Source organism: Miniopterus natalensis, chromosome 7 (assembly GCF_054644295.1).
Source record: "Miniopterus natalensis isolate mMinNat1 chromosome 7, mMinNat1.hap1, whole genome shotgun sequence".
Taxonomy (NCBI): Eukaryota; Metazoa; Chordata; class Mammalia; order Chiroptera; family Miniopteridae; genus Miniopterus; species Miniopterus natalensis.
This window is the reverse complement of record NC_142087.1, coordinates 83,512,627-83,538,317: the sequence shown is the minus strand read 5'-3', so window position 1 is coordinate 83,538,317 and position 25,691 is coordinate 83,512,627. Positions and strand designations below refer to the sequence as shown.

General features: G+C 50.8%; 1 protein-coding gene across 2 annotated transcripts; it reads right to left on the bottom strand.

Moving 5' to 3' along the window:
• On the bottom strand, positions 1–25,691 carry DNAJC5 (DnaJ heat shock protein family (Hsp40) member C5). 2 transcript variants are annotated; one of them, XR_015714840.1, is made up of 6 exons: positions 25,633–25,691; positions 6,324–6,441; positions 5,475–5,688; positions 4,475–4,646; positions 4,317–4,388; positions 3,939–4,019 (listed from the first exon to the last, which is right to left on the bottom strand). XR_015714840.1 is itself a non-coding variant. In XM_087819250.1 (5 exons), exons 2-5 carry the CDS (start codon positions 6,428–6,430, stop codon positions 3,916–3,918), a joined length of 597 nt encoding a protein of 198 aa, XP_087675376.1. In that variant the 5' UTR covers positions 6,431–6,441; positions 25,633–25,686; the 3' UTR covers positions 1–3,915. The 2 variants fall into 2 exon arrangements, 1 of the variants encoding a protein (XP_087675376.1); XM_087819250.1 differs by lacking the exon at positions 4,317–4,388 and having other exon boundaries at positions 1–4,019; positions 25,633–25,686.

The following is a 25,691-nucleotide window of genomic DNA, read 5'->3' as shown; positions in this document are numbered from 1 at the left end:
GTCTGCAGTGAAAACATTTATTTTACAAGTTATCTTTATTTTAGGTCAACATTCAGACATACAAGATGGAGATCACCGTGGGAAACCATCATAACCCTGCAGCCTGGCCCTCAGGTGTGCACGTGGGAGTCAGGGCCCAAGGCACCCAGCTCCACCAGGTCCACTCACAGGACAAGACCAGTGTGGACAATGCCTTCCATGCGTCGCACTTAGTTTTAAAAAACAACATAAATATATTTCAGTACAAAGTGCCTTCCCTCATTTAGTATGAAACGAACCTATTTTCCAGGGAAACAAAACCTACAAAGGTGTGCCTGCAGCCTGGCCGCCCTTCCTGGAGCACTGCCCCTCCCCACGACCCCCCAGGCTGACCTGTGATCCCAGCAGAGACTGTGTAGAATGCAGTTTGGTCATTGATTGTATTTGATGCTTAGAAAGTTGGTTTTAAATGTTCCAAAGTGGAAAGGGTTTCTACCACCTCCCAAATGTCACACAGGGACACTCACCTGTAGTTGAGGTGATTGTGATGGGAGGGCCCCCAGGGATGGGCACCCTACCCTGGAGAAGCTGACAATGGCCCCCCCAGTGTGCTCAGGTGCCACGCCAGCCATCCACACAAACTCGGGGTACATGGCAGTGTCAGTGGCATCTCCTGTGCACCCAGCAAAGGAGCTCCTGGGACCCTCCTCCTGCCCCGACTCGCCAAGAAACAGACGCTGCTTTGAAGCCAACTTTTATTGTACTTGCTGCTTTGCCACTGAACAGCAGCAATCACACCTGCTGCATGATATATACATATACACATATGTACACATGGAGACACCCCCACTGCCCACACCTGCAGCCCAGACAGTGCCAACGTGCCAGTCAGGACGGTGAACATGTAGCTTCGCCAATTTCACAGGAGGAAGAGTCACAACCAAAGGAACGAACAAACAGGCCAGTCCTGTGTCACCTGGGTTCATGGCTCAGAACACGAGAAAGGAATAAGATCAGTCACTTGTTTTACACCTGTCACACCAGCCCCTAGAAGGACGTGCTGAGAGCATGGGAAGGACAGACAGACCCCCACCCCACCCCCGTCTGCCCAGGCCCCTCCCGAGAGCCTGGTGTGGAGGAGGTGGAGCATCTCGCCAGACTGCTGGCAGCACCAGTGTGGGCTCCTCAGGCCTCAGCTCATCTGGCACAGATTGCCCACGTTAGAACGGAGGGTGGTCCTAGCAGGGCCTGACCCCGAGCAGGAGCCTGGTGAAGAAGCCCAGTGGCCGACAGCATGGAGATGCCGTCTGCCCCAACCACAGCCACTTCTGTATGCTTCCTCTAACAGGTCCCCGCGGGTGCGGCTGCACTGACTGATCGGACAGTGAGGAAGGCTCACACACTGAGTGGTAACATCTAAAGCAGTTTGAAAAGATGATAAAGCCAAAAGGGAGACGAGACGAGACGAGACACCTCACTGAGCGGGACAGAAACCTACACACCAGCAGCTTCGGTCGGACACCTGCCAGTGCCTGGCGCAAGCTTCCCACAGGTCATGTCAGTGCTGCCAGATCCTCAGGGCTCCCACTTCTCTGGCTACCCAGCCAGCCAGCCCTGCCCTTGGCAGAATGGACGGGGTTGCTTGTGCGCAACACCCCTGGGACACATGTACTTGCTGCCATCTGACACCAGCACTGGCCACACATGGCCCCAGCTCTGGGTGGCCCTGGAGTAAGGCACAGGGTCGCCCCCCCACTTAGCACGTAAATGGGGTGCCTCTACAGACTCAACAACTCTGCTCACCAGGGAAACAGACCACACAGGAAGAGGGAAGCACACCGGGACCTGTCTTGAATGAAGCCGAGGCCTGGAAGCAACCACAGTAAACTCTGGAGGGGTCCTGCCCTCAGGTCAGGCACAGGCAGTCCCCACCACCATCACAACCCATCTAGTTTTAACAAATTCTGCAAAGACCTGCCCGTCTTTCCCATGCTCCCCTGGCCCCGGGGGGCTTCATGTCTCTAGAAAAAGATCAACAAGATGCTGTAACTGGCAGACACCTACAGGGACGCACTGACACATGCCAGGCCTGGCTGGGTGATTTAAACTGGGCTCTTGGTCATTCTGGGGAAAAGCAACTCATTTCCTAAGTTACTTCCAGGAGCATCCCAAGGCGGACGGTGGCCTGCAACACAGGACAAATCCTGAGGCTACAGAACTCGGGTCAGCACTGTTCTCTGCCCCACCCTCGGTCCAGGTGGGTCAAACAATGAGTTTCTTATCCTTTTAGGAGAGGCCTGGTTTCAGCAAATTAGCTCTACCTTAACATCAGAGTGCAGATGCCCTCTGACCGAACGTCTCATGATCACTACAATGAGTGAAAAAAAAAATACAGGACCAAACAGTGGCCAGGTCCCAGGGCTGGCCTGCAGGAGGGCCAGCAAGGAGGGGCCCTGACACTGAGGGTTCTGCCAGACCCGCCCGGCTGTCGTGCACCAGCTCTAGCCTGATACTGCTGTCTCTCCCAGCCAGCATGACCTGCCGTTGGCACAGCCTGGGGGCAGCAAGGGCTGTGTGGGGGGGGGGGGGGGAGGGGGAGACGACAGTGGCCTCAGAAACTCATTCTGGTTTGTCTGAGCCAGAGAACCACATCGCCCAGCCCTCTCCACTTGTCCTTCACTCTCCTGGAAGTTCATGGATATGCAGCGGAGCAGCAGCTATTACATTCATCCTGCAGAAACCAGGCACACTTGGGCCTCCAGAGGCTGGGTGCAGGGCCACAGGGAGTCTGCTTCAGGGCACATGGTAACCCACATTTCCTCAACCCCTGCAGCAGAGGGTACCACCCACAAGGTCTGGGACAGACAAGAAGGACCAACTCCCAGCAGTTCACAAAAGGCTCTACCCAAGACAGCAGAGACAGCAATGAAGGGCTCCCAGTCTGGCTGCTGATTAGCAAGCAAAGGGCTCCTGGGGCCCAGGCCTCCCAGACCAGAGTGTGCTTTTGATCCAGTGGGTCCTTCCCCAGGGCCCTGATGTCTCTAGCTCTGGCCAGGGAGGAGCTGAAGAAAGAGGGTGGACAGGGGCTCTGGAAGCAGAGGAAGCTGGGCAGCAAGGCGCCACCACAGCCTGGACTCTCAGTCTGACTGTGACCAACTGGGCTGCTGCTGCTGCCACTGTGGTGCTTAGATGTCTAAAGACAGTTATGAAGAGGCACAAGGCCTGGAGGAATGTGGAGGGAGATGCAGAGAAGGGAGAGGGGAGACTGCCAGGTTGTGGCTGTCATGCCAGCTGGTGGCACAGGGGGCTCAGGCTAGACACAGGAAAAGGTGGTCTCAGGAGCCTCCCACAGTCCCTGCGACACACCCTCAGAAAAGCCCCATCACAAGGCCACGCATACAAGATGAACAGAATCTGTGCTCCTGCCCTTGCCACCAACACCATGGGGACATGACAGTGCTGAGAGGCCCTGCCTGTGGCCATCCTGACGGACGAGACCCCATAGCTCCACAGGCAGCACCTGCCCAGCCCAGGAGCACAGGGGGAGAGAGCGGCCCCTCTTGCCTGCTGGGGACACCAGGCAAAGTGGCCAGCTCACTGCAGAGACCTGACAGAGGGCCCCAGGCAGCACCGCCCTCAGTCCACACGGTCACACCGCAGCACGCCCACAGCACAGACAGACATAGAACAGAACCCCACACATGCTATTAGAAAAGGGAAAAACAGAAGACGGCGACCGTAGCTAAACTGCTTTAAATACTGCATGCTACGCACTTCACGTGTCAGGGGTTGGTGAGCAGGCGGGCACAGAGGCAGGAGGAGCCCTTTCCCCACAGCCAGAACGGCTCCCTTCCCACCTCTGTGACTACAGTTCATGATTCTAAGGTTGAAGTGGCCAGGTGCTGATTGATCCGCAAATCACAGCTTCTCCTGAACTTAATTGAACCCGTCGGTGTGGTAGCTGGGGTGAGAGTCGGCCGTGAGCTGGGTGGTCTCTGTGGCGGACGCTGGCTGTATGACAATCGGCGTGTCTGTGGCCTCTGAAAAGCAATCACATGCGTGTTCAGCACACAAGGACGGTGGCCTCACGAGTGCACAGTGAGCCCCGTCAACACGTCTTCCTGTGACAATGCTCTGTAGCCGGGTCACTCTGCTGGGGTCAGAGGTGGCAGGACAAGTGCTGGGAGGGGAGAGGCTATTTGCTGACCTCCCCCCACACGACGTTCCTCGTCACCTCAGGCCACCACTAGCCCACGGCCCGCCCCACATACTTGGTCCCCGGGCACTACGGCTACCGCAGCTGGCGGGTGGGGACAGCCCTCTGCGTCTGCTTTTACCTCCGTGTCCACGTTCACACCTCAACGGGCCCAGCTGCCACACAAACATCCCGGCACCGTGTCAGTGCCCTCCTGTTTGACAAGACAGGTTGACACGGTTGAGGGCCCATTCTGGCGCCGCCCCACGCACCCAGGCTGGGCCCTGGGCGCGCACTCACCCCGCTCATCCGACTGCAGCTGTGCCTCCAGGTCCTCGGGGGACACGTAGAACTCGGTCTCCTCGCCCTCGGGTGCCTTGGGCTTGCACTTTCCGCAGCAGCAGTTGAAGCAGCAGCACAGGCAGCAGCAGCAGTAGCAGCAGGTGAGGAGCCCGCAGAAGACAAACAGGGCCTGGGGGCGAGGCAGGTGCTGGCTGGAGCTGCTCAAGACCAGGGACCCCCTCAGGGCACCCACTCCACACCCCTAGTCACCCAGTGAGAGGAAGAGACAGAGTGCTCCTATTCCCTTCCAGATGGAGGTGTGTAAGAAAGGACACGGGGGTCAGGAGAGACAGAGTGGCCAGGTGTGTAAAGAGTAACAATTTACAAAGGGAGGACTGCGAGCTGCCCAGGTAACAGTGATGGGGCTGCCTACAGTGCAGCACCCTGGCATCAGCCACATCCTTTGTCCTTACTCATGACAGGGGCTTTGAATAAAGGAGAATGTTAAAAAATAAAACAAGTAAATACATCCAAATTGTCTCAAGTTAGATTTTACATGAGTCTTCCAATAACAAAAAGATATCTGTGGCTCAGCTGTCGTGGCTCAGCAGTTGAGCATCAACCTAGGATCCAGGAAATCGCGGTTCGATTCCTGGTCAGGGCACATGCCCAGGTTGTGGGCTCCACACCCAATCGGGGGCATGTAGGAGGCAGGTGATCAATGACTCTCATCATTGATGTTTCCACCTCTTTCTCCCTCTCCCTTCTTCTCTCTGAAATCAATAATAAAAAAAAGACATCCCTGCTCATGATGATGAGTTCCTATCTCTCTCTCTGAAAACTTAGGGCAGTTCAGGAAAATTGTTAAGTTGACAGGCAGACTACTCTGCCTGCACTCCCATGGGATAGGCGGGGCTGGCAGCTTGCCAGCACTGTCAGGCGTGCAGAACACACAACCATGCGGACCCAGTGAACCCAACACCCTGCCCACCTCGCCGGTCAGCTCCATGCCCCTCACCTTGGCCCACCAGCTGGACAGCACAAAGTAGGTGTTCACGTTTTCCTCCCCGAACTGCTCGGCCACATAGAGCCCCAGCGAGCCGTACTTGTCGTAGATGTTTCTCTTTGTGGCGTCCGTGAGGATGGCGTGCGCGTTGTTGATCTCCTTGAACTTTTCTGCAGCCTCTGGGTTATCGGGGTTCTTGTCTGGATGATATTTCAAGGCCAGTTTCCTGCAAACGAAAACCATTTCTTGGCTTTCTGCTTCACATCGCCTGCTGGATGGGGGCTCCAGTGGAAGAAGCGTGTACCCATTACCCGCGTTTGCCTCCTCACCACGGAATTCAGGAAGTCAGGTCAAGAGAAACCTCTGCCATCAATTCCAACTCTCCACAGTGCGGATGCAAACGCTGCCCTGCCCTCTAGCGTCTGAGCGGTTAACTGCACTTGCTACACACAGTGACAGGCAGGGGTCTGATAAAGGCACTACCGCCTGTTTAATAATCACAACTTCATCAATGAAACCGCACCTAAGGGTTAAGTTCAGGTTGAGCCCGGAGGCTACAGCAGGGCAAGCCCACTGTCACTACCTGTCACTACTGCATGAAACTGAGTCACTCATTCAAAGTCCAACAGCCCCTGCTCAGCAGGTCAGATCTGCTTCCCCACAGGCCTGTCTACTCCAGGGTAGACAGTCTGTGAAAACATTAATGTAACAGTTTTAAGCTATAAGGGAACACACTACATATACAAAAATGTTAAATACTAAGTTGGCCAAGAAAAACTTAAAAAAAAAAATACACGGTGGTTCTTGGTGGCTGCCAATCGCACCCACGAGCTACAAGGTCCTAGAAGTGTGGCCCCCTACCGATAGGACTTTTTAATGTCGTCTGAGGTTGCGTTCTTGTCCAGACCGAGGACATGGTACAGCGATTCTCCAGAGGTAGAGAGCGAGCGCTGTCGCTGGTCGGCCATGGTAGGCTAGTCTACAAGAAAAATGCAAAGAAAAATCAGAAAGTATAAAGTGTACAGGCACGGCACTCAACCACAGCACAGAAGTGTGGGCAGGGGTCCCACCAGGGTAAGGGCAGTTTTCAATCGTGCATACAGAGGGCTATAATACAGCTACCCTATGTCACCGGTAAAAATTAAGTGGATTTATTGTAACCCCTCGAGCAGCCTCTGAGTAAAAAAATGCAGAGAGGTATAGCTAAAACACTAAAAGAAAAGTGAAGAGATTGTCAGAGTGGATAAAAATGTAAGACCCAACTATATGCTTCTGCTAGAGACACACTAAAAAAACTATCAGAATAAAGGAAGACAGAATTAAGGGGAGAGACAGAAAACTCCACAGCCACAAAAATCTTAATACTAACACCCCTTTCTTTGAAATGGACAGAACAACAAAAGAAAAAAAACCCAGGAACCAACAATCTGAAGAACACTATCAACCACTACAACCTAACTGATTCTTACAAGATGTCAACATCTACAGAACCTACACTTTTTAGAAATCGCAACAGCCCATGAAAAGACACTCAAGTCCACCAGTCATTTAGGAACAAGACACTTGCACGTCTACTAAAACAGCTGTGAGAAAGCGCTGGGCACACCCAGTACTGCTGAGGATGCGAAGCCACATGAGCACATGGTGCAACCCCTCAGACAGTCTGGCAGTGGTTCGATCACTGGCCCTCGGACTGAAGGGTCCCTAGTTCGATTCTGGCCAGGGGGACGTATCACTGAGTTGCAGGCTCAATGGGGCCAGGGCGCATGCAGGAGGCAACCAATCAATGTGTCTCTCTCACATCTCTCTCTCTCTCACATATCTCTCTCTCTCTCTCTCTCTCCTCTCTCTCTCCCCCCCCCCCTCCCTCCCCTGTCCACTCGCTCTGAAAAGCAATGGAAAAAATATCCTCAGATGAGGATTAAAAAGCCCCCAAAAACCTCACCCACCACGGCTCTTACCTACAATAATGAAACCTATGCCCACATGGACTTATACAGAGGTTCGCAATGGCTTTATTCACAACATCCAAACTCTGGAAACAACCCAAATGTCCATCAGTAAGTGAATGAAGGAACAATAGGGGTCTATTCAAGCAGTGGGAAACACTTGGCATAAAGGGAACATGCTGCTGACAGACACAACACCACGGCCGACACACAAGCCCTGTCTTGCAAAGGGCCAGGCCTGAGAGCCGGTGAGGGCCGCACAAGAAGCTCCCGCACACATGGCATCATCCAGAGGGGAGACGGATGGCGGCTGCCTGGACGTGGCAGACGGACAGGATTACAAAGGGCTCAGGAAGCTCAGGAACACTGGTGCACACCCACCACAGAACCCAGTACGGACCATTTACTCAGCAAAACACAAAGCTGCGGAGGCACAGATGACATAGGCCTCACAGAGGTTCACATGGAGGGGAGAGGTGCGAAGGGGCAGCAGCAGGGCCCTATGGTGTTGGTGTGTTCAGCATCTTGGCCCCAGAGGTGGACACACAAACCACACAGGTGAGAAACTACAGCAGTAACACACACACAGTCAAGTTAAAGTGGGGAAATCTGAGTTACATCAGTATCCTAGTTGTGATACTAAACTAGTTTTGCAAAAAGCTACCACTCTGGGAAACAAGGTAGTGACTGTGTTATTTCTTACAAATACATGTGAATCCATAATGATCTCAATTAAAATGACAATTAACAGCAAATTTCTGGACCAGCTCAAGGCTACTTGCTTGGTCTAGACCATTGAATTAAGTCTGAAGTAGAGACAACAGGGTGTATTGCCATCAGCAGCGAAGGCTGGATCTACATCACCAGCCACAGGGAAAGGCTCCTTCTAAACTAGTGAGCAACTAAGTTACCTTCCTCGCAGCTGAAGTCAGCAAACAATAAGAAACTGCCTTTGCAGGAAATACCGAGGCGGGCTTCAGTGATGCCCCTAAAAAGGAGGCTTCAAATCTCTCTCAAAAAAATCTGTCTAGCAGGAATTCGAAAGGCAAAGAATACAGCCAACTGAGAAAAAAGTCAATTAAAGATGAAAGAAAATAGCCAAACAAGAGCTGAGACAAAACTTGTGTGCAAAATAAGGCCCCCCTGAGTGCCAAGGCCACACCTACACCCCCAGGAAAACTGAGACTCCAACACCAAAAAGTTCCAACTGTGGAGAGAGAAAGATTTCCAGCCTAGAATTCTACTGTCAACCAGTTTGAGGTCAAAAGAATGCAATGCAGTGTCTGAGGACAGGGCTTCTCTGCACCCCACAGGACACTCTGTGGAGGAAGGAAGCCAAGGAGGAAACTCGAGGGAGTGGAGGGGCTGGGGCCCACGGCAGGGACCAGGCGCTGCTCACACTCTGCCTCCTCCCCAGGCCTCATTACAACACAACATGCCAATGTTAAGTGACAGGACACTAACAACAGACAGGAGGAGGGAGCAGGGGTAGCCAGCCAGGGTGTGCCGGGCCCCTCAACTCCCTCCAGGGTCCACCTGGACCACCGGCCTGGTGCCTTGAGTCCAGGGGTCAGGGCTCCCTGCCAACTCATGAGGCAGGTGCTATGTCAATATCACCGCTGAAGAGACGGAAGCACAGAGGGGGGACGTTGGGATCTGAACTAAACAGAAGGGCATGACCTTTTGGCCTAGGGACACCAGCTAAGCCACCTGGTCCCTTCCTGAGCACAGAAAATAAAACAAGTCTGCTTCCAGCGAGAGACGATGTGTTGGGATCAGGATTCGATGATTCCAAGGCCAGTCTGGGAAAGTCAGTGCAGGGCTCTGGGTGTCCTTCATCACTGTGGATGGAAACAAGGACATCCACTGCATGGCTGGGCGAGCACAGAGTCAGGGGACCCTCAGTGAGATGCAGCATTTTGGTTGATGTTGACATGGCGTATTCTGGCCAACTCTCCACTACTAAGTACTGGACCATTTTAACCCACACAGAGAACCACAGCCCCACAAGTTTAACTCTACCCCTATGTCACTGTTTGGTCTTTGGGAACCGTTCTGAAGACCTCAAGTGAGACAAAATGTATTTTATTCTCACTTACTCAGGGCCTGCTAAATACTTGGCTGCTAGACCCCACCCACAGGAAAACATCGATAATTAATACTTTTACATCTGCTCTATAAAAGCAACTAACTACATCTAAAACTCTAGAGGTAGCCAGCTGCTTAATCTGCGTAAAGAGAATCCTCCCGATGTCAGCGAGGGCACCGGGTTTCTGAATCCCCTGGTCCCAGGCAGAACCCCCTAAGGAAAACCAGCCACACCCAGCTCAGTCACTAGGTTAGCTGGTCACTCCGGTTCATTACTTGCTTCTTAATAGGTACAGATCACAGACTTTCAAAACCTTAGAATTTTCTTAGTTTCAATGAATTGCCAATCAAACTTTAAAGGCTAATACTTACTTAATAAGAAAAAACATCTCCTCAAACCCAGAGTTTAAAAACAAAGCTGTTGCCCTTCATCACTGAGGGTGACAGCCCTCTGTCTCTCTGAACTCAAGCAGCAAGATCTGTAACAGCCCCACACAGGGAGCAACATCAAACATTTCTGGCACAATCATATTATAATCAGGCAAGTTCTCCCAGACAGGGGAGCAGACAAGTGCTCACGTGGATGTGAGAGCTGATGGAACAAAGAGCTTCCAGGATAACCACTTGGTGGTCAAATCCAGCCAGTGAAAAAACAAACCAAAGAAGTTAAAATGGAAACCGAGGTGAGTCTGCAGGCAGGTGCTGAACCCCGGAAAAGCAGGGACCAGGCTGGAGAGAGGCAGGAATGATGGCGTCCAATCCAAATATAAACATCTCGACCTAGAAGGACAGAGGATGCAGTGGGGGAAGGCAGAGCCCCCGCTACCCAGCAGGGTGAGTGACGCTGTCTGAACCTGAACCTGTTCCCTCATTAGGGGTGTAGGTTTGGCTGTGAGGAGGGAGCAATTTCTTCATATCAACTCGATATAAATTTGTTTGCCCAGTTCAAGCAAATGCTTTTATTTAAAACGTTGCATGGATATCTCTAGATGGTGTCTGGTAGTTTCTGGAAAGAAGAGGGGGCCAGAGGCTCACACACTTCCTCTTTGTGCAGACCACTTCTTTCCCTAGCTCTATACCACTGCTCGAGTGTTAACATCATGTTCTTTTCTAGGATTTGCTGTATTGTTTGAATTTTTAATAAATCCATGTTTCATTTTATAAAATGACAAAGTTGTCATTGAGAAAACAAGCAGTACCAGGACACTGCCTCACAGTGCTTCCAGATGTCTGCAGCAGGGTGGCTTCAGTAACAGTACCTGTGAGATCACCTGAATGTGTGGGGCTGTCAGAGAACGGAGAAGCACAGTTTGTCCCATGTGGGACCCTACTCTCCAATAAAAAGGCAACAGAGCAACACAGCAATGGAGTAGAGTGATCCTACACTCAATGTTACACAAACGAGCCAGACACAGAATGTTCCATTTATACAAAGACTAAGAACAGGAAAAACCATCTACTGTGAAGAGAACCTTCTAGGGTGATAGAAGTAGTCTGTGACTTAATTTCACAAGTACACACGTGCACCAAAACTCAGTGAACTTGACAGTTAGGACCTGTGCATTTCACTATATGCCAATTTTACCTGCATTTTAAAAGGGAGCAGCTGCACTGGCCAGTGCGGCTCAGTTGGTCGGAGTGTCGTCCTATGCACCAAAAGGTCCAGGGTTCAATTCTCGGTCAGGGCACATGTGGGAGGCAACCGATTGATGTTTCACTCTCACATCCATGTTTCTCTCCCTCCAAAACAAATAAAAGAATGTCCTTGGTGAGGATTTAAAAAACAAAAAAAGTTGCCCTGGCCAATGTGGCTCAGTGGTTAGAGCACTGGCCTGCAGACTTGAAGGGTCCCAGGTTCAATTCCGGCCAAGGGCACATACCTTGGCTACAGGCTTGATTCCTGACCCCAGTCTGGCACATGCAGGAGGCAACCAATCGATGTCTCTCTCACATAGTTTTTTTTTCTCTCTCCCTTCCACTCTCTCTGAAAAAACAATGGAAAAAATATCCTCAGGTGAGGATTAAAAAAAGAAGTTAATTAAAAACAAAAGGGAGCAGCTGTTGTATTAGGGTATTTGTTTTCGAAGCCAATTACATACAAGAAAATCAAGGGAGGCATAAAATTCTCCAGTCTTCTAGAACAGGCTGCCACTGCTACAAACCTTCACTGGGCACAGCCACATCCACCCACTCCTGTGATGTCTGTAACCATGAATAAAAGTAGCTGCTACAAACATTATTCAAACTGGAGTTTCATATTTTGAGTCAGAAGATGAAACAAATGTTGTCCAGGACAGAAATTACTAAATTTAAATTTTTACACTATTTTCACACACATTTCAAGCCAGATCTAGTTAGAGATGATGTGCACGTTTAAGCTTCATGTTCATCGGGAACCTGTCTTGTAACCAAAAGACAGATTTAACCCACAAATGAGAGGATCTTGTTTCACTGCGCGTGAAGGTGACGTTGGCAAAGAGGAGACAACAGTGGAGGAGAAAGTTCTGTGAGGTTCTTAAAAAATTTTTATCGACTGATCTGAGAGTGAGAAAGGGAGAGAGAGAAACATCAATTTGTTGTCTTCCATACATGCCCGGACCGGGGACCACACCCTGGGCATACGCCGTGACCAGAAATCGAACCCTCAACCTTTGGGTATAGGGGATGGCGCTCCAATCCACTGAGCCCCCGGCCAGGGCCCACCTGCTGTGTGAAGCAGTACCTCACCATTTTGTTTTAATTTAATTTCAAAGCCATATTCTGAGTCCCAGGTCAAGGTCTGGGAGCAGCCATGTCCACCCGAACTACACATCACAGGTTTATTCCCAGTCCTTGTTCCAGGAGGGCTTAACCGGGTCTTTAGGCTGGATTTTTGGTAACACTGCATCTTTAAGAACAAACACAGCACACCTACATGTGTCTGCAGTGTGTCCTGGTGCGGCTGCTACAAAGAGCAGGAGGCCTACCAAGAGCCAGGCAGACACAGGAGCAGGGATCTGGGGAGGGGAAGGTTTCTGGAAGACACCGGCTCACCTCCGTCTGTCCTCCCAAGCTGCTGCCAGGGGGCCGAGGCTCAGCTCTGCTCCCATCACCACCCCACTCGGGTGCCTCCCCGACACCCCTGGCTGCAGCATCATATCACAGGCCACGGCAGCCTCTCCCAGCACTGAGGCCCTGGGTTCAAGTTGACAGGACCAACCCCTCCAGGGCAGAGGCTCCCAACCTCCCAGCTCCCTCCTGCCTAGACCTCTGGGCCCTGCCCTGGGCAACCAGCAGAGCCCGCTGCCTTACAAGGAGAGGCTGGGCCCTCGGGCATATGTCTGTGACATTAGTTTGTTCAACAAACGTTTGTGAGGCATCTGCCATGAACCACGCTGTCCTCAAAGCTGGGATCTGGCAGCGAACAAAATAAGCAGAACAGACAACATCCCTGTCCTGTAGGCAATGTCTATGCCCCCTCAAAGACATAAAGACCACCATGGAACACTATGCATTCTGACTCCTGTGTTTGTGTGTCATCTAAGCACGCAGCAATGTTTTATAAAATGAATTGCTGTTGAATTCAACCTACTGTTGGGGGGAAAAAATCATGTGCCAACTTCCGAAGAACAGATACGAAACTATCTTAAAAGGAATAAGGCTTTTTCTGTCCTAAGTATTTCATTATGTAACTTTACACAAAGGAAGGAATGGAGTAAGTTAGATGATGCATAGTGATAAAGTAAACACCACGATCCCACCCTTCAATTTAAAAACTAAAAAACAGCCCTGGTCAGTGTGGCTCAGTTGACTGGACGTAGTCCATGCACCTAAAGGTTGCCAGTCCAATTCCCAGTCAGGGCACATGCCTGGTTTGTGGGCCGCATCCCGAGTAGGAGGTGTGCGGAGGCAGATGATCAATGACTCTCTCATCACTGATGTTCCTCTCTCTCTCCTCCTCTTCCTCTCTCTGAAATCAATAAAAACATACTTTTTAAAAAAACAACAAACTACAATGAGATACCACCACACACCTATTAGAACAGCTTAAAAAAACCATGGCCAGCAACACCAAGAGCTGATGAGGGTGAACCGTGCCCACAACCTCAGGCCGTGGGGGGATGCAGAATGGGGCAGCCAATCTGGAAGAGTCTTAAAGTTCCTTATAAAGTAAAAAATAGACTCATCACACGACCCAGCAATCCCACTCCTAAGCATTTACCCAGGAGACAAGGAAATAGTGTTCACACAGAAAACCTGTTGGCAAATGTGTTTAACTATCAGACCCAGAAACAACAGATGTGTCCTGTGGACAGTGGGAGGTAACACAGGACAAGGGACACAGCCATCCCCACTAACCTGGCGACTCTCAAGACACCATGCCAAGCACAAGGTGAGTCTCTGGAAAGGACAAACTGCCGACACAGGACAGTGAGTGCCAGGTTAGGGGATGGCCCATATCCCCAGCAGGGTGATGGTTACACAAATCTCAGACTGTACATGAAAAAAGTCAGTTTTCCTGAATGTTAACTGAAAAGTAAAAGAGAAGAAAGAATCTGGGCTTGTATTTTATGTTTTGTTTATGACTTATTTTTCTAGTTAGTCATTTTCACTGCAGTTTGCAAAAGTATCACCAATCTGTGACACTGGGAATTAAATACAAAAACCCGCTCCTTCACCACAAACAGTTCAGGAGGAATGATGCAGGGTGTGGAACTACCTGCAGAACTCCAGGGTCCCTGGCAGGCTTGACATGCCAAGGATGCCAGCTGTTGCCTGCTCCCACACTGCACCTCCACAATGAGGTTCTGCCCAGCCTCCCGGGTCCACAACCCCCAAGCACTGCTGAGCTTAAGTGCTCTGGCAGCCTGTGGGTGACACCTGCTGGCCACTGGGGGGCTGGCCATGTGTCTAGGACACCAATCCTTCACTGATCATAAATGCCACAAATATTTTAATTCATAGTCCTTTCCACTTATTATGGTGTCTTTTGATGAATGCAAATCTTAATTTTTTCTATTGTGGTAAAAAACAGATTTCCCATCATAGCCATTTTAGGCGCATGGCTCTGGTGTGCTAGCTGCCACACACAGCTGCACCCTCACAGGTTCTTAAGTGTCCATGTAACTGAATACACAGAATCTTTGGGAACTTATCCACTTCTCCCCTCCTTCCTTTTTGTTCAGTAAATTCTTCTCAATCCCAAGGTAAAGTAAACTGTCTTAGCCCAGCCTTGCATGGCTCAGCAGTTGAGTGTCGACCTCTGACCCAAAAGGTCATGTTTCGATTCCAGGTCAGGGAACATGTCTGGTGGAGGCAGCTGATCAAAGACTGTCTCATCATCGATGTTTCTCTCTCTCCCTTCCTCTCTCTGAAATCAATAAAAACATATTTTAAAATAATAATAAGTAAGCTGTCCTATACTTTCTTCTAAAGTTTTGTCACCCAGAGGTGGTCAGCTTCATCTGGAGTTAGTCTGGTCATGAGCCAGCCCAGCGCCCAAGTCCCAGGAGCCCCGTGTGCCCCCAGCTCACTGCAGACACCTAACCATTGACCATGAACAACATGGTTCAAAGTGCATGGGGTTTTCAACAGACCTGCAAAGTTCCAACCCGTGTTGTTCAAGGTCAACGCTGCAGCTGGAAGTCCTCCCTGCAGAGGGTTGACTGCAGTTGTGGGGGATTTTCCATTGTGCAGGAGGTCAGCATCCCTAACCCCCACGTTGTTCCAGGGTCAACTGTATTCTGTCCCATTCTTAGCATATTTTATTCAAAATCTCTGAAGTTATCTGAAGTAGTCTTAAAAATTTTTACAAAAGCTACAAATTCCTTGGTATTTCTATAAACATCATTAAATAACACTACTTAAAACAACTGGTAATACAAACACCCCCGAGGCCAGGCTCTATGCCCTGAAGTCTGGGTGATGCCAGCCAGCAGTGGAGACATGAAGCAGCATGAAGGCCACACTAGGGTTCCTCACTGTTTCTTGGGGACACTGCTCCAAGATGCAGAGGCCTCCAGGGCCACCATGCCCACCTTCAGCCTCCCAGCTACTATGGGTCATCCAGGGATGTGGCTGGACAGGCGGGGGAAGGAAATGTACTGGGAGCAGGGACCCTGGTCTAGAATCCACACTGTTTCCACAAGTGGAAGTAATGTAGAATTCCATGGATTTTCAGCAATAAACTCACAGACAAGTAAGTTCAAGCTTATGGACAAAACACAATGTCCATGTCTCTGCCTCACTGGCACAAAGGGAAAGGATAGATGAGACACGGAGGGAGGAACAAACACCGACATACTTAAGTCAGAAACGACTGTACTGCTGATGGGGCATGACCAAGTCCCACAGAGACCAAGGCAGTTATGCCAGGACAGGGGGAAAAAGGTGACTTGTTATGTGACGAGTCAGGAAACAGTGGCACATGACACACAGTGACCACCAGCAAACCCCTCTGGGGAAGAAACTGCCGCTCAGCCCCACCCCCCATGGACCCAACCCTATAGAATCAAAACTCTGTTAAAAACAAAAATACAACCAGTGTCTCAAGACAGCTATGTCTAGTCCTTGGAGAAATCTTCATTTAAAATCCAAGATGAACTTGTAAGACTCCACAGCCAAAGAGCACTAAAGAAGCAGGTGGGTCTGGAGCACCTATGTCAGGAAGGGGGCCAGCTAACACCAGTGCCGGGGACAGGCTCACAGCACAGAGAAAAGGCTCGGAAAACTACCAGCTTGAATGTATAACTCTGAATTTACTATTTATTTCAAAATAAAAAAATAACACACTGCGGATCAGAAGGAACTGGCCACCAATTAACTCCACAGATGTATCTAACGAAGTTATCACCCAGTCAACAAATGTGGATGGCATGAAAGAGGACACTGTGTGTCACAGTCACCTGTTACCTTTATTCCTAACGTCAAATGAATTTCAAATGTAAATGATTCCTAAAATCACTGGAAATATAGGAACCCCCAAATATTTCACCTTTCCTCCTTAACTCTGAGGAAAAAAAGCTACAGTGACAGCCTTAAAACAGAGGAAGAGCCAGGTCGGAATGACTGAGCGGGTGAGTACTGACCCATGAATCAAGAGGTCACTGGTTTGATTCCCGGACAGGGACAGGGTTGCAGGCTCGATCCCCAGCGGAGGCTGTGCAGGAGGCAGCCGATCAATGACTCTCTCATCACTTACGTTTCTTTCTCCCTCTCCCTTCCCCTCTCTGAAATCAATAAGCATGTAAATATATATAAATTTTTTAATCTTCACCTGAGGACATTTTTCCATTGCTTTTCAGAGAGTGTGGAAGGGAGGAAGAGAGAAACATCGATGTGAGAGATTCACGTCGACTGGTTGCCTCCTGCACACACCCTGACCAGGGCTGGGGAATCGAGCCTGCAACCAAGGTACACGCCCTTGGCCACAATCGAACCCAGGATCCTTCAGTCGGCAGGCTGACACTCTAACTACTGAGCCAAACCAGCTAGGGCAATGAAAATATATTTAAAAATACACATTTTTTAAAAAAAGGGTAAAAGGGATCACTTCTTTAAGGACAACCTCCCCCCAATCTTCAAAGTGCAAGAGAGGCAATGAACCTAAATCCCAGGCCAAGGAGCACACCTACCAAAGAACAGCACTGTGCTCGGTCACAAAGAGTGTCCTGTATCCTCAAGTAAAAGCCTGCCCTCCTGACTCACAAGGTTAACAGGGAGCATGGAGCCTGACCACCAAGGGCTGAGGGCTGAGGGCCGCAGCAGACACCTGAGGAAGAGAAATGCCTTGATGCTAGGCCCCCAGGCCACCCAGAACCTGGATTCCTAAACTGTAAAATTGCTCCTGACAAAACTGTGAACTGAGCCAGTGCCCCAAGTCCATGGAGAGCACTTGGTAAATGTTTGTTGAATTAATTTTATCAGTAGTAGTGACTTATGTCCAGAAACCAAACAAGGATTTTGTTTAGTAAATTGATGCCTAGGGTGCAATAAGTCAAAAGAAAAGAGGCAGGAAGTTGAGCAAAATAAGTATAGATATGTATTTAAATCGGAGAAGTGGTCATCTCTGAACCAGAGCAGTGCCCATTCCCCAGTCCTGCCTCCCTGCCTGTCATCTGAGGTGTCAATAGCAGGGAAGCGAATCAATGACACAAATGAGGTCTGATCCCTGTAAAGAGACCCTAACGAGCTAGAACCCTCACCCCACAACACAGACGACACATGTAGGACATTTCCACCAGCAGGGCACTGAAGCCAGCAAGGACTCACCTGTGCACTACACGAGAAAGGGAGGTTCTAGGACAACCACCACCATGACCATGATTTCCAGAAAACCTTAACTTATTACCAAGTCCAAACACGAAACCAGACAGTGGAAGACAGTGTTTCTCAAAAAAGCAAATGAGCATTAGGGCCTTTTGGTGGTTGGTGCTCTAACCTCACAAGACCTAACATCTCAGGACATTAAAGTATTTTTCTTTTTTTATTTTTAAAGATTTCTTACTGATTTTTAGAGACAGAGGAAGGGAAGAGGGAAAGAGAAACATTGATGTGAGAGCACAACATCGATCGGCTGTCTCCTGCATGCCCCCAACTGGGGATCGAACCTGCAACTTGGGCACATGCCCTGACCAGAATCACTGGCAACTGTTTGGTGCATGTGATGATTCTCAACCCACTGAGCCACCTGGCCAGGGCAGGATCCCAGGTACTTTTCAACACGGGCAGGCACCTGCTGTTCCCAGGCTCTCTACCAAGGGGACAGAGGACCAGCAGGCAGACCCGGGGACCCTGAGGGACTGTCATGAAGGAAAGGGCACAAAGTGATGGACAACCAAGTGCAGGGTCCACTCCCGTGAACGCTACCAGGAAAAATGTTCTCGACATTCACACGTGAAGTGTTATGGCTGCAATCAGACTGGCGGTCTCACAGTCACTCAGTTGGGGATAGTGTAGGCTAAGACGCCTACTCAAATGTTCTGGGAGAGCCCCAGGCCCAGAGCAGTTCATGGTGACGCTGACAGTCAATGACCCACCATGCTGACTACAGCTCCGCCCCCACCAAGGGGACTGCATGGGCCAACAGGGCTGAGTCCAGAGTTCATAAAATGCCAGAGTTGAGGCCACGATGTCTTCTGCATCTGTAACAGGTACACACCTCGAAACGCACCTGTTGGAAACAGCAGATGTCCCCGCACTGTGACTCCCTGGTCCCCAGGCAGATGGCTGTAGTGCTTCCCACATGGTGACTGTCTCCCCACAACCATGATAAGCATCAAACTGTTGCCTGGCCGGGCGGGCTCAGCAGTTGAGCACTGATCGACCTATGATCCAGGAGATGGCGGTTCGATCCCCAGTCAGGGGCATGCAGGAGGCTGCCGATCAATGACTGCTCTCTCAAGATTGATGTTTCTCTCTTCTCCCTTCCTCTCTCTGAAATCAATAAAGATATTAAAAAAAAAAAAAAGAATCAAACTGTTTCACCAAATCTGGTCTGAAACCAAGTGCAAGGTGCACCAATCACACTCTGACAGGCCATCTGTGAGAGCTGCTTGATGTCAGAGGCAGTGAGTGTCAAAACGCATGCACAGCCCTGCTGGTGTGGCTCAGCTGGCTGAGTGCTGTCCTGTGTACCAAGAGGTCACCAGCACATTCCTGGCTTGATCCTCAATGGGGGGAGGGCAGAAGGCAGCCGATCAATGTTTCTCTCTTTCTCTCCCTTCCTCTCTCTAAAATCAAAAACATATTTTTTAAAAAACACATGCACACACCTTGAAATGGAAAGGCAGTACAGCTGTGACACAGCTTGTCATTACTGCTGCAATTTTACTGACACAGCAGCTACAATTTAAGGAGTTCACTGTGTGCAGGCATCACACATGCTCTGAACCCCAGGGAACTCTCCCAAGAAGTCAGCTCGATAGGTACCCAGTCCGGTGGGTACCTGGAATCTGGCAGTGCCACTGACGGGCTTGGTGACCCGGGGAACTACCAAACACCTCACTGTCATCTCCTCTGTCCAATATGGACAGAAACAGTCTCCCACAGTGTGCCTGTGAGCCAGCCTGTGTAAAGTGCTTAAGCACCAGCTACTATGACTAAGATCTCCAACTGACAGATGAGAAGACACACCGACTGATCTGCTCCGGGCCTCAGTGCTGGGGATTGGTAGGGTTGCGATTCACATCCAAGTCTGACTCCCAAGCACTGTACAATCTGACTGACTCTCAGTAACCGTTGTACAAATGGCTAATTCTTCCCAGCCCTGAGCACAGATCTTACCTTCTTGTACATTAAGCTTTATCTTAATATGTACTTTACTACCCCTTTACTTATTTTTAAATAAAAAAATATGCATATGCCCCAGCCAGGTGGTTCAGCTGGTTAGAGCATCATCCCATATACCAATAAGGTTGCCGGTTTGATTCCTGGTCAGGGTACACACTTAGGTTGTGGGTTCAATCCCCAGTTGTGGTGCACATAGGAGGTGATCGACCAGGTTAAGAAATGCCACAAGTAGCCTGGCTAGGCGTGGCTCGGCGGTTGAGCATTGGCCTAGGATCCAGGCGATCGGGTTCATTTCCGGGTCAGGGCACATGCCCAGGTTGTGGGCTCGATCCCCAGTAGGGGGCTTGCAGGAGGCAGCCAATCAATGACTTTCATCATTGATGTTAATCTCTCTCTCTCTCTCCCTCTCCTTTCCTCTCTCTGAAATCAATAAAGATATATTAAAAAAAAAAAAAGAAATGCCACAAGTAAAAAGTGCACATCACAGGCTCTTGTGAAGGTTTGCATATTTCCCCAAACTAGAGCATATCGGGAGCAGGCCCCTGACATCCACACATCTGCATCACAGCCCACAGCTGCCAAGACAGCCCCCTCAGATGTTCCTATAAAGGAAAAGCTGCGTGTGGGAGGATGCTGCTGGTACCAGTCCATCAGGGAGACCTGACCAGGCATGCCAGGCCAGAGGAAACTGCACCAGCATTTTAAGAGCTGCAAATCCTGTGTGTTGTCACTTTTATGTGTGTGATGGTTATTTGTGTGTATTCTTCAATACCACACCTTTATACTAAGGTAATATGTAACTCTCAGTTTCCTTGTCTATAAAATTGGATAACAGGCACCTTGCAAGGCTGCCCTGGGGATTCTGGCTGATGCACGCTGAGTAACCCATGCCTGGGGGACGTGAGGCATCCTCTCAGCAATTTCATGAGAAACATACTATTTCAAACAGGGAGCAACTTTACTTGGACTAGTTAAGAAATACTTCACAGATAACTGTCATCCTTAAACTGTAGACTTTCCAGTTTCATCTCAAAATGAAACTGAACCATTAAATTTTATGTTATAAAAGTGTTAACTTTGCCTGTGATGAGCCTCATGATTCAAAGTATAAGATGAATACAGTCCAATAAAAATCTTTATCCAGAACATAACTTCTTTTTTAATTTAAAAAAAGAGATGATGACTGGTTTCATGAATTTAAGCAAGTCCATTTAAACTAAACTTTTTATTTGTAATTAAATTGTCATTTTATCTCAGGTTTCATTACTCTTTATTTTACCAATATGTATCTAAATTCTTACTTTAAAGAAAACAGCAACATTTACAGCAACTGGGAAAAAGTCCCAGATCTTAATATCAAACCCTATAGCAGTAACTAAATGAGCACCAAAATATAAAATATCAAGTGTTAAAATCCCATGTGGGTGAAGAGGAAAAGACATGCTGACAGGATATAAACTTGGTAGTATATGGCAAAAATTATAAAGTCTGTACTCTCTGACCCAACATTTTTCCTTAATTATCTTAGAGAAACCCTCTCACAATAAAAGACACTCCTATTTAACAGAGAAAAATTAAATGGGGTTGCCTATCTAGAAATCAAACATTTGCTACGCTGCTAATCCTTTCCAATAATAGAAGTAAAAGCCAGCCCTAGCTGGACTGGCCCCATGGCTAGAGCATCGGCTGTGGATGGAAGGGTCCCAGGTTCAATAACAGCCAAGGGCACAAACCTCAGGCTGAATCCCCATCCCCATGTGGGAGGCAGCCAATTGATGTGTCTCTCACATGGATGCTTCTCTCTCCCCCTCCCTCCCGTCCACTCTCCCTGGAAAGCAATGGAAAAACTATCCTTCAGTGAGGATTAAAAAAAAAGAGTAAAGGCCATCAGTGGCACACGCCCTCTGTGCAGCGGGGCACTGGTCACCCCTGCCCAACGCCTGCAGCTAGGGGGGCTGTGCACCTCCAACCCTGAGTCTCCTCCATTACAACTGGGGCCATCTGCTGGGAGCCCGAGGTCTTGGGCCCTAAATCTGAATTCAGCCCCACGGTTAGAATAAGACAGGAGATTTGGTTCTGTTGGTGTCACAATAACACATGTCCCCGCACCCCATCTGAAAAACAGCGCACATGGCAGGGAGAGCTCTCTAAGAAAGGGGCTGGCCCGTGTCGGGAGCAGGGTGGGGCACAGCTGATAGGGCGCTGGTCAGCATTCCAATCCTCTGACTCCCAGAATGCAACTTTATAACCAATTGGCACAGAATTTCTCCCAACACAGCAATGGAGACACCACATGACTGTACATTTCACCCTGTAAACCACCGTGTTTGCTGGTGACACATGTCCAATGTAGAAAAGGTAAAAGGACAATAAAATTAAAAATAACCCATGAGGACAAGTAAAGTTCCTTTACACTCATATATTCAAGAAATAGTCACAATCACTCACAATATATCATGTTATTTAAAAATATTATCTGTTTAATATACAAAGGTTTCTGCCACAGAGCTAAGTTTTGAAAGCCATTTTGTGTAGATACCTGGAGAAGACTCTGGAATTAAGTGACTCTTTAATGTACACAGGTACATTAAAGAAACTACTGAAAAGGAAAGTACTTAGGGTGCGTGCCATTTTTGTTGACACCCAACTGGGGGCTCACTCCATACTCCCTCTTCAGAATGAGATGTTATATTTCATTTTGCAATTTTAGTGTTAACTACCAATATGCTTGCAGAACTCTAAGAATTTAAAACAATTTTATCTGCAGAAACTTAAATCTATTCGTCTGCTGGTACCAAGAACTGAGGCAGAACATGCTATTTCACTGGCACAACTTAGGCAAACAAAATTAGTCTGAAGAGTAAGGAAAGACTAAATCTAAACTAAAGGCTGTCTGGTAATCTAATCCTTAAATCTTTGGTGACCAACAGACTAGCTGCTAATCCTCTTCAGGGGATGTCATTACCTACAGGCGAGGCTAGTAATTCCCTCTCACAAGATACAACTGTCATCGTTTTTCAGCATCTTTGTTACTTATATTCAGGAAGCGGCTGATGAGGTATCTTTCCATTTATCACCTCCTGCACTCCCCCAACCTCAGTCAGGGCAAGTACGCTCATCTCCATGGGGCCCATCATGGGAGCACTAGCCTTGTCCTCTGTCAGGGAGGAAATCCTAATGCAGACTCCACTGACACATGAAACAGGAGGACTATGACTGAGCAGGAGGTATCTGCAGCCCCAAACGCTCTGATCTGACCATTTAATTAGAAGATACGAATGAGCCTCATTTTAGGACTGTAGTTTTACCTGTGGTACAGAGAGCACCTGAGACCCATGAGGGCACCATCAAGGACCTAAGAGTCTCCTCTTTACGTCTTGTGCAACAACAGGTCCCTTGAAAAAAACACGGGCATCTGTTTCCTCACTGGCCTCACCCTTTGTGGCTGAGATACAGTCTGCCTAGGGCATTACACACTCCACACCCTGCACAGACTACAGAGTCCAGGAATTTTCCAAGGGCCACTGTACCTGTGTGCATCACACTCATCTTACTCTCTGACTTTAGAAGCAAACTCACACTGCAGATAAAATTCTACCTTATCACAACCCCCGGCCTCACTGCACTTAAGTCATTCATTCAACAAATACCTGCACCTCAGGGCAGATGGGAGCGTGGGCTCCGGAGACGCACCACGAGTGGTTTGTTATGGGATTCTGCAGCGTGGTCAGAAAAGGAACCCATACTGGAGGCCTGAACTCAAGGTCCAGGTCTGAGAGTGAGCAAGGCACTAGTCTGCAGGGTACTGCATGCCAGAGCACGGTGGCACCCTCCTTCTGCAAGTGAGGGGAACTCCAGGACAAAAACGGCTAAGAACCAGCAGTGTCCATTCAGTCCATGTGCACTGACAGCCACCTTTGAAACACAAGAAAATCCACTTGCTGTGAGTGAACCTGGGCATGCAGTGAAAGTCCAGACAAGACTCATGTCCTTCAGTCCCAAAGCTGTCACAGCAGCACAGCAGCGAGTCTCGGGAACAGCTCCCTTCCACGTAGCTCTTCAGAATACTCCACTCATCCACTTAATCAATAAATGTCACCGAGTATTAAGACTAGCACGTAGGTTTTTGTTTTATGCGGGGGGGGGGGGGGGGGGGGGGGGGGGGGGGGGGGGGGGACGGACCAAAGACCAAGTTTCTAAATGCATGTCTGATTTTAAAACCTTTTTACTTTGAAATAGGTTTATAAGCCGAGTAAGTTGAAAGGTTTACAAGGTGATCCCAAGCACCTCTCCAATCTGCTTTGTAGCTGTCCTTTCCCAAAAGGCAGGGGACTTGCCGCAGACCTCCCTCAGAACCCATACCCCCAAGGGCTCAGTCCCAGGTGGCAAGGTCATCATGTCTATCACACAGCTGTCACTGGTTCATCACTTTCACTCATTCAACAAGTATTTAACTGGGCACATACTATTGCCAGCAACTGCTCTCTGCAGCAAACAGCCTCCCTCCCGATAGACCCCACCTCACAGCAAAACACGAGTGTCACCAATATTATGAAGTAGGTCAGTGCTGTGGGGAAGTCCGGGAAGCTGGCCGCAGGGAGCAGAGGGAGGAAGCGGGCCTGCGGGCAGAGCACGTGACTGTTCAGGGCGAGGAGGCCCAGGGGTGGGGAGACGTGAGTCGGGCCGTGGCAGGAGACAGGTCGTGGGGGGCCTGACGGGCACCCTCCCCAGGGGTTCCCATCCAGAGGCCACACGGGCTCCACAGCAGGCGTCCCTCAGCAAGGCTGGAGCCGTCTCCACAAGCCGAGTCTGCGCTCCACACAGCCCCTCGGCGCCCGGGGCCAAGGGGTCCTGCGACACTCCTTCAGAGTGCAGCACGGGTCGCCGTGCCACCCACGGTGGCCGACGGGAGGCAGAGCCACCTGCACGCCCGAGCAGCGCCGGCCCTACGGCCCGCGGCTGCACCGCCTGCCCCCGAGCCTGCGCGGCCCCGGCCCCGGCCCAGGTGCAGGGACAGCCACTCAGTCACCGTTTCCAGAGGCCCAGACACCCTGGCTCCTCAGTCGGCGCCTCCGTGACAGGTGCCGTCCGAAACTTACCGCAGCCTGCCCCGAGCGGGAAGCGACCGAACCGGGCCGCGCCGCCTCCCGCCGCGACGCGCTCCGGGGCCCCGGCAGGCGCCGGCCACTGGGCCGCGTCCCCGAGCCAGTCTGGGCCCGAAGCCGGAAACAAAACCGAGACTCCTGCTTCCTCTCCCCGCGCGACACACCGACGAATTCCGAGAACGCGTTGCCGAGGCCGCGGGACGGGGTCCGCACTCCGCGCTCGACGCACGAGCAGGAAGCCGCGCGACTCTCACAGGAGGACCGGGGGGGGGGGGGGGGGGCCGGGCCGGGGAGGGCGGGGCCCGGGCGACCGCACCGACCAGGAAGCTCCGCCCGGCCCGCGACCCCCGAGCGCGGCCCCCGCGGGTGGACGCCCGCCCGCTGCGCCCCGGGACCCACCCCGACAAAGGCACGCGTGGGGCCGGGGCCGTGCACGCCTTTCCGCCCGCCCGGGCCTCTCCCCGCCGCGGCGGCCACCGGCCCCGCCGCAGCAGCCAGCCTCCGGGAGGCTCCGCCCCCGCCCGCGCGCCCCGGCCCGGCCCGGCCCCGAGGGAGGGTCGCCGCCATTTCCGGCTGCGGCGCGCCGGCCCCCACCCCGTGCCCCGCACACGCGCGGCCCGCCTCGCCGCGAGCCGCCCCCCGCCCCGAGCCCACACCCCTCGCGGGCCCTCGCCCCCAGGCGTCCAGCACGCGCCGCCGCCCCCTCGCCCGCCGCCCGCCCGGCCTGGCGGGAGGCCCGTGGGCCCGCCGCGAGCTCACCTGTCCGCGCGCCCTCGCCCGCCCGCCGGCTCCGCGGCCCCGCGGCTCCGCTCCGTACG

What these genes read in the sequence shown, in the direction of transcription:
- DNAJC5 (XM_087819250.1), bottom strand. Translation starts at nt 6,430, where the DNA reads ATGGCCGACCAGCGACAGCGCTCGCTCTCTACCTCTGGAGAATCGCTG. An exon ending in GACATTAAAAAGTCCTATCG is followed by an intron (nt 5,689 to 6,323) that starts GTAGGGGGCCAC and finishes TTTCGTTTGCAG; the next exon opens with GAAACTGGCCTTGAAATATC. An exon ending in TGTCCAGCTGGTGGGCCAAG is followed by an intron (nt 4,647 to 5,474) that starts GTGAGGGGCATG and finishes CCTCGCCCCCAG; the next exon opens with GCCCTGTTTGTCTTCTGCGG.